Raw genomic sequence first — 12,672 nt, 5'->3', positions numbered from 1 at the left:
CACCTTGTTGTCTCGGATTCACCAGCATCTGCAGTTCCTACTATCTCTGAAGGAATTTAACAACATAAGTATTAACTGGGATGGTTTTAGTGTGCAAGGAGGGAGGGAGAAAAATAATTAACTTGAAGCCAGGATTAAAATTTTAGCCAAATTAAAAACAGAATGAACTATGTTTGCTACAAATCAGAAACAAAAACAGAAATTGCTGGAAAAGTTCAGCAGGTCTGGCAGCATCTCTGGAAAGAAATCAAAGTTATCTTTTCGGATCAAGTGACCCTTCCTTGGTTCAGAGGAAAGGTCACTCAACCTGAAACTGATTTCTCTCCACAGATGCTGCCAGACCCGCTGAGCTTTTCCAGCAATATAAATTTTTTAGCTGTTGTGTAGAAAGCCCAGCAAAAAGAGGACTTTAGGATATGGCCTTGAATAGTCATAAAAAGAGCTTGGTTAGTTGAAAGGTGTAGAGCACTTTGTAGGTGATGACCATCACTCAATTATATTGAAGATACTTATGAAAAAGAATGTGACAGGCAAGAATGAAAGTTCTAAACTCCAGAAGGCTAATTTTACTAAAATAGGATGCAATTTGGCTCAAGAGCAGCTACTTGAAGATAAAGAGATAACAAGGTGTAGAGCTGGATGAACACAGCAGGCCAAGCATTTTCATTTTCTGAAGAAGGGTCCAGACTCGAAACGTCCGCTTTCTTGCTCCTCTGATGCTGCTTGGCCTGCTGTGTTCATCCAGCTCTACACCTTGTTATCTCAGATTCTCCAGCATCGGCAGTTCCTACTATCTCTATATTTGAAGATAAAACTGTGTCATAGTGGGGAGAGGTACTTAAGGAGGAAATAATGAGACTACACGGTAAATATGTTTCCATGAAGGTAAAAGGTTGGGAGCAACACCAGAGAACCCTGGACATCAAGGAAATTAAAAATTAGAAATAAGAGAAATAGAGAAACTTATGGCAGATACTGAGGCATAAATACGGCAGAGATCCTAAAGAGTAAATAAAGTGCAGGATGTAACTTTAAAAGGATATTGGAAGAGCCAAGAGAGTGCCGAATAAAAGAAAACCACTTTTTTGTTTGAAAAGTATCTAAAGGGCAATGAGAAACAAAGGACGTAAAAGAAGGATTAGAAAAAGAAGGATCAGACACGGAGGGGCAGACACGGAGGATGAGAAGCAGGATAAGAAACACAGATGGACAAAGCAGTGGCAAATGGAATTTAACCTGGGAGAGTCTTCTGGGAAACTTGTGGAAGGCTACTGAGGCAAGGGATTACGCCATGAATGGTAGTACCCTAGAAAGTTCTGAAGTTGGTGTGCATATCCACAGCTGCTTCAAGGTGGCAGGGCAGATAGATAAGATGGTTAAGAAAGTGCATAGATACTTACCTTTATTAGCCAAGACATAGAACATGAGAGCAATGTGGTTATGCTGGAACTGAACAAAATGCTGTTTAGGTCAAAATTGGCGTACTGCATGCAATTCTGGTCACCACATGCAAGACGGATGTGGTTGTACACAGAAGGTGTAGAAGAGATGAGTTAGAATACCATTTCAGCTGGAGGATATGAACTATGAGGGAAGATTGGATAGATTGGGGTTGCTTTCCTTGGAGCAGTGAAGGTTGAGAGGGGACCTGATAGAGCTGTTTAAGTTTATAAGTACATAGTTAGGGTGAATAGGAGGCTCTTGTTCCCATTAGTAGAGGGGTCAGTCATCAGATGCCATAGATTTAGAGGGTAGAGGAAGTCTGGATCTCTGCCTGAAAGAGCAGTTAAGTCAGAACTTTCAAAACATTTAAGCAGCATTTAGATACTCACATGTATTGCTATAGCCTCCAGGGTCCAACAACTGGAAAATGGTTTTAATGTAGTGAGCTCTTTGTTGACTGACACCGAAGTGTTGGCTGAATGGCCTCTTTCTATGCTGTAAACTAAACATAGTGTGAATTGATATGATCGTATAAATCCAATCTTACTGACCTTTTTAAAACAATATAATGGGACAGTTTTTCTCCAAACCATGGCAATGTTTTATGTTCTGATTAAATTAAAATGTAACCAGATGAGACAAAATATTTTTGTACACAAATGTGTTTATGCAACTGATGAAGATGTTTTGAATCATAGAATCCCTACAGTGTGGAAGCAGGCTATTTGGCCCATCAAGTCCACACAGACTTTGTGAATACCACCCTACCCAGCCCCATCCTCCTACCTCATTGCTATAACTCTCCATTTCCCATGGCTAATCCACCTAGCCTGCCCATCCATAGATACTATGCACAATTTAGTATGGCCAATCTTCACATCTTTGGACTGTGGAAGGAAACCACAGCACCTGGAGGAAACCTATGTAGACCCTAGGAGAGTGTGCAAACTCTGCCCGAGGGTGGGATTGAACTGGGTCCCTAGTGCTGAGATGCAGCAGTGCTAACCACTGTGCCACCAATGCCACTACTAAAGGTTGACACATTTGTTTAAAATCTGAAATTGGCAGAAACTCAAGTCATGCTCTCTTCATTCTTTACCTACAATGTCAATCAAATAAACTGATCGGTGCTGGTGCCAGTTAATGAACTTTAATGTAACTTTAATGAAAGAACCAAATGTATGGTTACTGAATTTGTCAATGACGCCAAGGTAGGCAGGAACGTTAAGTTGTCAAGACGTGTTAGAGCGTCTACAAAGGGGTATAGGCAGGTTAAATGAGTACACGGAAATTTAGCGGATGGTATATAATGTGGGTAAATGTGACTTTGTCTATTCTGGCAGGAAAATCAGTAAAACAGTATTCTGTTTTAAATGGACATAGATTGTAAAACTCAGTTTTTTGCACAGAAGGCATTAGGTGTTCTGGGTGTACGAGTCAAAAAATGTTTGTGTACAGATACAGCAAGTGATGAGGAAAGCAGATGGAATGTTAATGTTTATTGCAGGAGAATAGAATATAATAGGAAGTCTTACTTTGACTGTACAGGATCATAATGATTCCAGATCTAGAGTACTATTTAGTGATTTTATCTCTATTTTACAAAAAGTTAATAATGCAGTGGAAGTATTTCAGAAGATTTATTCCAATAATTTTTGAGCTGTTGGGCTTATCTTATGGAGATAGATTGAACCAGTTGGGTGAACCAGTGTATATCCTTAGAAATGTCTAAGTTATTGAGGAGCTCTGATAGAGTAGATATTGGGAGGATGTTTCGTCTTTTGAGGGAGGCTAGAACTAAAGGACACAGTTTAAGAACAAGAGGTCTTTTTAAGAGGGAGATGAGAATTCTTTGTTTTTTAATGGCCATTAGTGTGTAGAAATCTCTTGAATTGGATGCTGTATCATTTAATTTATTCAATGGAGAGTGCAATGAATTTTTCATAGAAAAGGGAGTTGAGAGTTATTGGGGGAGCAAATCTGAAAGTGGAGTTGAGATCGCACCAGGTCAGCATGATTGAATGTTGGAGCAGGCTTGAAGGGCCGAATAACTTAGTGATGCCCTTAAATTCTTTGTCCTAAGGCTCTGAATGAAAATACTTTTATATATTTTTTTAAAAAAACCTTTCTGAAAACTGTAAAGTGAAAAATTAAACTTTGGATAAAAGAAACTGATATGTATACCACACTAACAAATTCAAATTTAAGATGATCTGAAATTCAGAAATTCCATTTCTGAAGAAGGGTCTAGGCCTGAAACGTCAGCTTTCCTGCTCCTCTGATGCTGCTTGGCCTGCTGTGTTCATCCAGCTCTACACCTTGTTATCTCCTATTTTACATCATTATTTGGCACATCCCTCACTGTCATGGATATCAGGCCAGAGGACCAGCCAAGATTGATTGAGTGTTGAAGAGCATGCTAGGAGCAGAACCAGGAATATTTCAGAATGAGACTACCAGTTGGCAAGTTGCAATACATGATTACATGCATGTTTTATAGTATAAATAGCAGACTAGAAACACAGTTATACAGTCCCATCCTGTCAAATCCAGTAATAAATGGGGCTGAACAATTAATGAGAAGACGGTGGCAGAGTCCAGCACAACAGTGCTAAAGATGAGGCTGTAGCGTTTGTAACAATAATTTTTTTTACAAATTCATTCATGGGATTTCAGTGTTGCTGGCTGGACCAGCATTTATCGCCCAATTGTGATTGTCATCTGTGGTGAGCTGTCTTTTTGAACCGATACAGTTGGTTTCGTGTAGGTGCACCCACAATGCTGTAAGGGTGGGATTTCCAGTATTTGACCCAGCAACACTGAAAAAGTAGTATTATATTTCCAAATAAGGGATGATGAGCGAATTGGAGGGGAACTTGGAAGTGGTGATGTTCCATGTATCTGCTACACTTGGATTTCTACATGGTAGTGGTCATGTCTTTGGAACCTCTTTCTTTGGAGCCTTGGTGAATTTCTGAAGAGCATCTTGTACATTACTACTACTGAGCATTGGTGGTGGAGAGAGGGAGTGCAGTGCCTGTCAAGCAGGCTGCTTCATTCTGGATGGTGTCAAGCATCTTCCACAATTGTTATATGGCTAGTCAGCTCAGTTTTAAATCATTGGTAATCCACAGTAGTTGGTAGTTCTAAAGATGATAGTACCGTTGAATGTCTTGGGGCAATGGTTAGATTATCTCTTGTTGGAGCTGGTCATTACCTGGCACTTGTGTGGCAAGAATGCTACTTGTCACTTGTTAGGTCAAGCCTAGATAATCCCCACTTCTGATCTTTATGATACAAGAAAAGTCATTGAAGAAGCAGCTGAAGATGGTTGGACCGAGGACACTACACTGATGACCACCTGCAGTGATTTCCTGGAGCTGAGATGACGGAACTTCAATGGCCATTACCTTTTTCCTTTGTTCCAGGTTTGATTCCAACCAGCAGATAATTTTCTCCCTGTTCCCCATTTCCTGGGCTTTGTTAGTGCCTCGTGATGCCACATTTGGTAAAACGCAGCCTTGATGTCAAGGGCAGTCACTCTCGCCTCCCCTTTTGGAATTCAGGTCTTTTGTCCATGTTTGAATCAAGGCTGTAATGAGGGCAGCAGCTGAGTGGCCCTGGAGGAAATACCTTTGACTGCCAAGTCAATGATTCACCTCAGCTTTCTTCTGAAGTCCCACCATCATAGGAGGCTTTCCTGAGCCATTTCAATTCACTCCACAAAGATCAACAGCCTGATAAAGCAAGGGCTATCATCCTTGACAATATCACCAGCTGTAGTGCCGAAGTCACATGCTCTGGAATTGACCAAGCTTCTAGTCAAGCTGTTCTAGTGTGTCACTAGCAAGAGAGTCTAGATATTTTCCCTTGATCAGAAATGTAGCTGGAGGAACCATACCTAGACTATGGCTGTAAAAGCAGATAAAAAGCTCAGTATTGTGTTAGGTGATTCACCACCTGTTACAACTTCCCAAAGTCTTTCCATCATCTGAAGGCACAATTTCAGAAATGAATAGAAGGGTCTAGGCCCGAAATGTCAGCCTTTCTGCTCCTATGATGCTGCTTGGCCTGCTGTGTTCATCCAGCCCTGCACCTTGTTGTCTCTAATATAATTCACTTGCCTGGATAAATCCAGTTCCAGCCACACTCAAAAAGGATTGACACAATGTAGTACAAAGCAAGCCTGCTTGAATGACACTCCATGTGCCATCATAAACATTCACTTATTTATCAGCAGCACACACTGTCTGCAATGTGTACTACCTATAAAATACTCTGCAATAACTTGCCAAAATGCTGCTTTGACAACACCTCTCAAACACATAGCATCCACTATTTAGACAGGCAAGACAACAGGTGCATAGGAATTCTACAAACTGCAAGTTTCCCTTCCAGTTGTACACTGTTCTGAGTTTGAACTTATCACTTTTCTTCTTTTTAAAAACCCTGAAACTCCTTATTGAACAGTGCTGTGGGACTACCCATATACACAGGAGTTAAAGAAAAAGGTTAATCACCCCTTCTCAGCCAGTTAGATACAACTAATAAATACTGACCAGAATAACGTACCTACATGCTATGAACAAATTAAAGGTAATAAAAATTTAGTACTCCTAACAATTAATAGATTATGCTTAATATTGCCTAGGTATTTACACATAATTAGTACAACATTTTTTTAAAAAACTGCAATTCAGAATTGAAAGTTTGGGATAGAGAAATTTAGTTGTATGGGGATTAATATCCTGGGTTCTATTAAGTTTACTTGAGTTTAAAACTAATCCAGACAGGCAAAAATCCTCTATGCCAGCAAGAACGTTAATGCTTGAAAAAGTATATGATAGTTTCAGGCCCTGATCGCAGAACTAATGAAAAGTACAAATATATAATACTAAATTATTCAATCGCCCAGCCCCTCATTTCCAAAATTCAACTGGTATTCTGAGATTTGGATTGAAGCATAAGTAGAAGGCCAGGTGTTGTGCTTCGTATGTAACGATGCCAGAATGATGCATAAATCAACCAGTAACGTTTATTGAGCAAGCGATGATAGTTACTCTAAGTTGCCCATAATGAATTAAAAATGGTGTCCAACACTTAACCTGTCCTTATTTTTCATGACGTTGCTGTATTTACACATTAACTGGCCATTAAACATGTTCATAATTTAGTCTACTAAGTAATAATGATGAGGTGATGCACTTTGGTCAAAAGAACATTCAAAGACAGTATAAAATGGGGGTATAGTTCTAAATGAGGTAGAGGAGCAGCCAAACTTGGATGTCAATGAGCACAGATCATTGATGGGGCAGGGCAGATGGAAAAAGCAGTTTCTAAAGTATATAGTGTTCTTGGCTTTATTAATAGAGGAATAGAGTACAAGAACAGTTAGGCGATGCTGAACTTGTACAAGACACTTGTTAGACCTCAGTTGGACTAATTGTGTACAGATTAGGGCACCAGGCGTTTGTGGGCAGCGCATTGCAGGAAAGATATGAATGCATTGGAGAGAGTCTAGAAGCGATTTAGAAGAATGGTTCCAGGAAGGAGAAACTTCAGTTGTGAATATAGATTTGAAGATGTTGGGATTGTTCTTCTTGGAGAGAAGAAAGCTAAAAGAAAATTTGATAGCTCTTTTCAGAATCATCATCACACACACAGAGCACATAGAATCCCTACAGTGTGGAAACAGGCCCTTCAGTCCAACAAGTCCACATCGACCGTCAGACATCCCACCCCCCCCATACCCCATCCCACCCCACATCCCTGAACACTATGGGCAATTTAGCATGGCTGATCCGCCTAGCCTGCAATCTTTGGACTGTGGGAGGAAACCGGAGCGCCTGGAGGAAACCCACGCAGACACGGGGAGAATGTGCAAACTCCACACAGACAGTCGCCCAAAGGTGGAATCGAACCCGGGTGCCTGGCGCTGTCAGGCAGCAGTGCTAACCACTGAGCCACCGTGCCGCCCATAGCATGAATGTGATGGATAGAGTAGGGAGAAGCCGACAAAAAATGAAAATCTATGCACTTGAAGGATGATATAAGGAAAGCTTATTATTATGGAATTCACTGCTTCAAAATGTAGTGGAGGCAGGTGCAATTGAAGCATTCAGGAGGGCATTGATTTGTTATTTGAATAGCAACGATGTGCAGGAATAGGAATATGGGGAAAAACAGGAGATTAATACTAAGTAATAGAACTAGTACAGACACAATGGGCCAAACCGCCTCCTTGTGTCCCATAACAATTGTGATTAATAATTTGGTTTATAATTTTATAATTTTGTTCAGTATTATCATCAAACTTGTCTTGATCATATCTCGTACCATAATAGAAGTTAATTACACAAAAAGGCAAGCAATTATAAAGATCTTAACACAAAGCAGTTTCAACCCGTTGCCCAACCCCTTCACTTAGGGTGACTAAATCACAGAAAGCTATCACTCCTACCCTTTCTTTGCTTAACCAATGCTTTTCAGTTTCTTCCCCTTGAACTATTGAGACCATTTTTTATGATTCTTTTTCCAGTCTGCTGGCATGAGCCTCTCTTAATTCTCATACCCTAAATCTTTTCAGTTCTAACAACTTGCAGATTTCTATCCAAACTCTCCATGGAAGCTTCACAGACTAGAAACTGTTTCTGCTGAGATGACTGGTTCCCCTGAACTGATTTGATTGCACTGCCCAGAAAAACTGTGCTACCTATTGAACTGAATGCAAGTTGTTCTGAACTAAAACTTTGAATCTTCTGTTCTGAAGTCAAAACTAAACCAGTTGCTTTACTCTCCCTGTCATATACCCAACAAAGTAAACATTTTATTTATTAACACTACAGCGTTCTCCCAGCCACTCAACTGCAATTACTTATTTCCTTGGAACTAATATATTTAGATCACCGCCCAAATGTCTTTTTAACATTTTCAGAAGAAAACCTCACAGCACTGACTCACATCCACCTGCTTCGTGTTGAACTCCAATACAAAAATAGAAGATGTAAGCTTTATACTCCTGTCACCACAATGACTACTAATCAATTTCTCTTCTCTCTCTCGCTCTCTCTTTCTCACGCACACCCTCCCTCCCTTCTACTCCTGTCCAATTTTTCTTTTCCTCTCTTTACATAGTTTGCACATTAAATTCATCCACACTAACTAATCATACTCTTTTTGCCCTTCCTCTCTTTCTCGCTCATTAAATGCCATTGGTTCAGGGTACATGCATTCTGTTTATCCTATTCATCAAGATCTCAAATGCCCGTTTTCCTTTTTTTTAAATGGACAAAAATTGACAAACAATGTTTTGTAAGAACACAGTAGGTCAGGCAGCATCAGAGAAGTAGGAAAGTTGATGTTTCGGGTCCTGACCTGAAGCGTCAACTTTCCTGCTCCTCTGATGCTACCTGACCTGCTGTGTCCCTCCAGCTCCACGCTGTGTTGTCTCTGACTCCAGCATCTGCAGTTCTTGCTATCACCAAACAATGTTTTGTAACATTTTTAAGATAACCCAAGTGTGCACAAGTAATTCCAACTAATAAGGACTGGAAATATTGAAAGTACTTAGACCTGGCAGCATCTCCATAGATAATTAATTTATTTTCAGCATTTTCTATTTTTGTTTTAGATTTCAAGAATCTGTAATATTTTCTTTCATCCAAATAAAGAGAAATGTGCCATTCCAACAAAATATGGGCCTTTAGATTTGTTTAAAAATAAACAGTTCAAATGTTTTGACACACTATTGATCCAAGTGGGATCGAATCAGACCTTCTGGCCCAGAGACTTTTAAGCAACTCTTGGATAGGCACATGGAGGATTGTAAAATGTAGGGTATGCAGGGTAGTTGATCTTAGTAGGATAATAGGTCGGCACAACATCGTGGGCCGAAGGGCCTGTACTGTGCTGTACTGTTCTATGTTCAGAGATGGGGACACTACAGCAATGGCCTAGGATCTTGTGCCATTGATTGTACATTGAGTACCCTAGCTTTAGTTGTTTTCCAATGAGGACATTTCTTTTGGAGTTGAGTTACATTCTTGCAAATGATGCTGTGAATCAAGAGAATAGAAAAATGCTGGAAAAACCTGTCTGCATTTGTGAAGAGAAACAGAGTTAACATTTCAGATTGATGAGCTTTCTTCAGAGCTGTCCCGAAGCTTTACCAATAAGAGTCTATATATGTCCCCTTGACGTTCAATGCCATTAGCAATGTCAAATCCCTCACCAACAACATCCTGGGATGGCGGAGTGAGGGAGTGGCCCAATGACTAGAAACATAGTTGATCAGCCACATTAGTGCTATGATTACAAGAGCAGAGCTGTTCTATATTTAAATATAAATAAATCATCTTCATATCATTATATTAACAATAGCAGGAGGCCTAGCAGCACGTGGAAGCTGTTGTGAACAGTAAGTTTGAAAACAGGAAGAAGCAATTTGCTACTCAGTTGGTCCTGCAGTAAAAATTTGTTTGAGCTTCAAACATGGAGTTAAAACCCATGTGCGATTTATGATGGGTAAAGTTATTTACAACATACAAATAAACCAGTGTTTTTCAAGTGAACTTGATATTTATCATCATGATGTACTTTCAATTCCCAATTTGTGTTTTCTTGCACCAGCAAGCCGATCTGATCTCTCTAGGAAAAGTGGTTTTGGCCTTAGCTTGCAACTCTGTGGCAGGAATTCAGCGTGAAAATTTACAAAAGGCTATGGAGCTGGTGTCCCTCAATTATTCTTCAGATCTGAAAAATCTAATTCTGTAAGTTATTTTGCAAAACTGTTCTTTAATTAGTATAATCTGAAAGTATCTATTTTGATTGAAATATGCTAAGCTGCGGTTATATGTTCTGCTAACAGCGTGTTTTCTTCCTGTGTTAGCACCTGTCAGCCATGGCTCAGTCGGTAGAACTGTGAGTGAGAAGCATGTGGGTTTATAAGCTCCACTCGAGACTTATCACAAAAATATATACTGACACTTCATTGTACTGAGAAAATACTGCATTGTTGGGCATGACATATATTGAATGAGACATTCAAATGAGGCCCCATCTCCCCCCTTAAGTGAAGGTATCAGATCCTACGGCATGCTTTTGAAGTACAGCACAGGAGTTATTCCCAATGAGCTGGCGAACATTTATCCTTTAACCAAAATCACAAAAACAGATCAGCCAGCTGTTAATGAATTGCTGTTTGTGGAAGCTTGCAGGTGAAAGTTGGCATTCTCATTACCGCAGTGAGGAAATTTCAAAAGTAATTCATTTACTGTGAAGTGTTTTGAGAAATCGTAAGGTCATAAAAGATATTGTGTAAATTCAAGTCTTTTATTGGCCCCTTTCTTTAACACAGTGAGGTCCAATATGCTCAAGAAATTAAAAGAATGGTATTCTGGAGAAGGAATGACTTTCAAAATTGAGATAAATTCTTGTACACAAAGGGCCGATAATTTTGTTTTTAATAACAATATTAAAAATATTAATTTCTGTTTAGTTTGAGTTTATTTTCATTTTATTAGATGATTGCTTTTTATTTTGAACATCATTTTTCTTTGACCTTCATAGCGCGTAATTGGTAATTAGTTCAAAAGTGACCTTTTGTCTAATAAAATGGATATTCTTTGTCCCACTGAAGAAATCTACAATATTTTTCCACTTTAAGTTTCACACTTGAAATCAGATCACGTTACCCCCGATTCTGTTGATACTATGACCAGAATCTTATTAGAGGTAGCCCCACTGTTGGTACTGAAAGCAGGATCAGAGTCCATGCAGATAGATAATAAGATCCTGGTCAACATTTTATCAATGGCAGCCTACGGCTGTCCAGTTGAGGACAACATCTCACCAGTCCAAGTAGAGGCCCAGCAGCCTTGGCAATGCTACCAGTTGAGTTGTCCGCTTCTGAGACTGCAGGAATAAAAGCGCAGTTTCATACTGCGGTGCCATTATAGGCAGGATTTTTTTAAAATTAAGGCATGCCCACTCGGGCTCCAGCAATTGCAGCAGTTCTGCATTCTCCAGTTGTGACTTTGCTGTTGCCAGCTAGTAATTGTTGCTGTGGAAGCCCCAAATCTTCTGGACACCTCTGGAAAGAAATAATGTTAACTTCTCAGAAAGATACAATGATAATCATAGAACCTTTTAATCTACATACAGACTGGAAAAATCAGAGGGCAAAGGCAGACTCTGTGAGATGTTCAAAACATATTTTCTGGATAGTTTCTCGAAATTGGCCACTTGGCAGGAAGAATAAGACCAGCGTATTTTTTAAAATAGTGACAGATTGCAGATCTTTGAGATGCAGAGGGATCTGGTGACCTGCTGCATGGCTCTCAAACGGTTGATATGCAGGCGCAGCAAGTAATTAGGAAAGCTAATAGAATGTTATTGTTTCTTGCAAATTGAGTTAAATGATGAGACCACATCTGGAGTTCAGTGTGCAACTTTGGCACCCTTAACTAAAGAGGGATGTAAATGAATTGGAAACAGTTCAGAGAAGGTTTACTGGACCAACACCTGTGTTGTGATTTGGGGAAAAGTTGGACAGGTGGGACTGCTCTACTGGAGTGTAGAAGAGTAAGACGTGAACTGATTGAACCGTTTAACATCCTGATTGGTCTTTACATGGTGGATGTAAAATGATGTCTCCTCATGTGGAAGAATCCAGAATTAGGGTCATAGTAAAGGATTTAAGGTTGAATTGAGGGAAAACATTTTCTCATAGATTTGAGTGACTTTGGAGCACTCTTCTTGAGTAGAAGCAGTCTTTGAACATTTTTATGGCAGTAGTAGGTTATTAATAAGCAAGGAGCTGAAAAATTCAGGGGTAGGTGGAAATGTGGAGTTGAAGTTGCAATCAAGTCCGCCATGGTCTTGAATTATGGAGCAGGCTTGAGAGGCTGAGTGGCCTACTTCTGCTTCTAAGTCATATATAACTGAGGTTAAGCAGGGGGACATGATTGAGATATATAAAATTATGAAGGGCATTGGATGAGTAGACAGGAAAGAACTTTTCCCGATAGTGGAGGAATCTGTGACTAGGGCACATAGCTTTCAGGTAAGGAACAGGAGATTTAGAAGGCATGTGAAGAAAGTTTTTTTACTCAGTGTGGTGGGAATCTCAAATCCATGACCTGCAAGGGTGTGAGAGGCAGAAACCCTCATAACATCTAAGAAGTATTTAGATGTACACTTGCGATGCCAAGGCATACAATGCTATGACCA

The 12,672-nt window shown here is 39.8% G+C and overlaps 1 protein-coding gene across 1 annotated transcript in view; it reads left to right on the top strand.

Moving 5' to 3' along the window:
* The window catches only part of LOC109913681 (poly(A) specific ribonuclease subunit PAN3), a 59,291-nt gene that overhangs the window by 29,917 nt on the left and 16,702 nt on the right, over positions 1–12,672 (top strand). Inside the window, exon 8 of the mRNA XM_048597928.1 lies at positions 10,072–10,211. Within this exon, the coding sequence (XP_048453885.1) occupies positions 10,072–10,211 (140 nt within the window). The remainder of the gene's footprint in view (positions 1–10,071; positions 10,212–12,672) is intronic.

Source organism: Rhincodon typus, chromosome 6 (genome assembly GCF_021869965.1).
Source record: "Rhincodon typus isolate 14 chromosome 6, sRhiTyp1.1, whole genome shotgun sequence".
Lineage (NCBI taxonomy): Eukaryota > Metazoa > Chordata > Chondrichthyes > Orectolobiformes > Rhincodontidae > Rhincodon > Rhincodon typus.
Note: the sequence above shows the minus strand (reverse complement) of the source record. Positions and strands in the feature narration are given on the sequence as shown.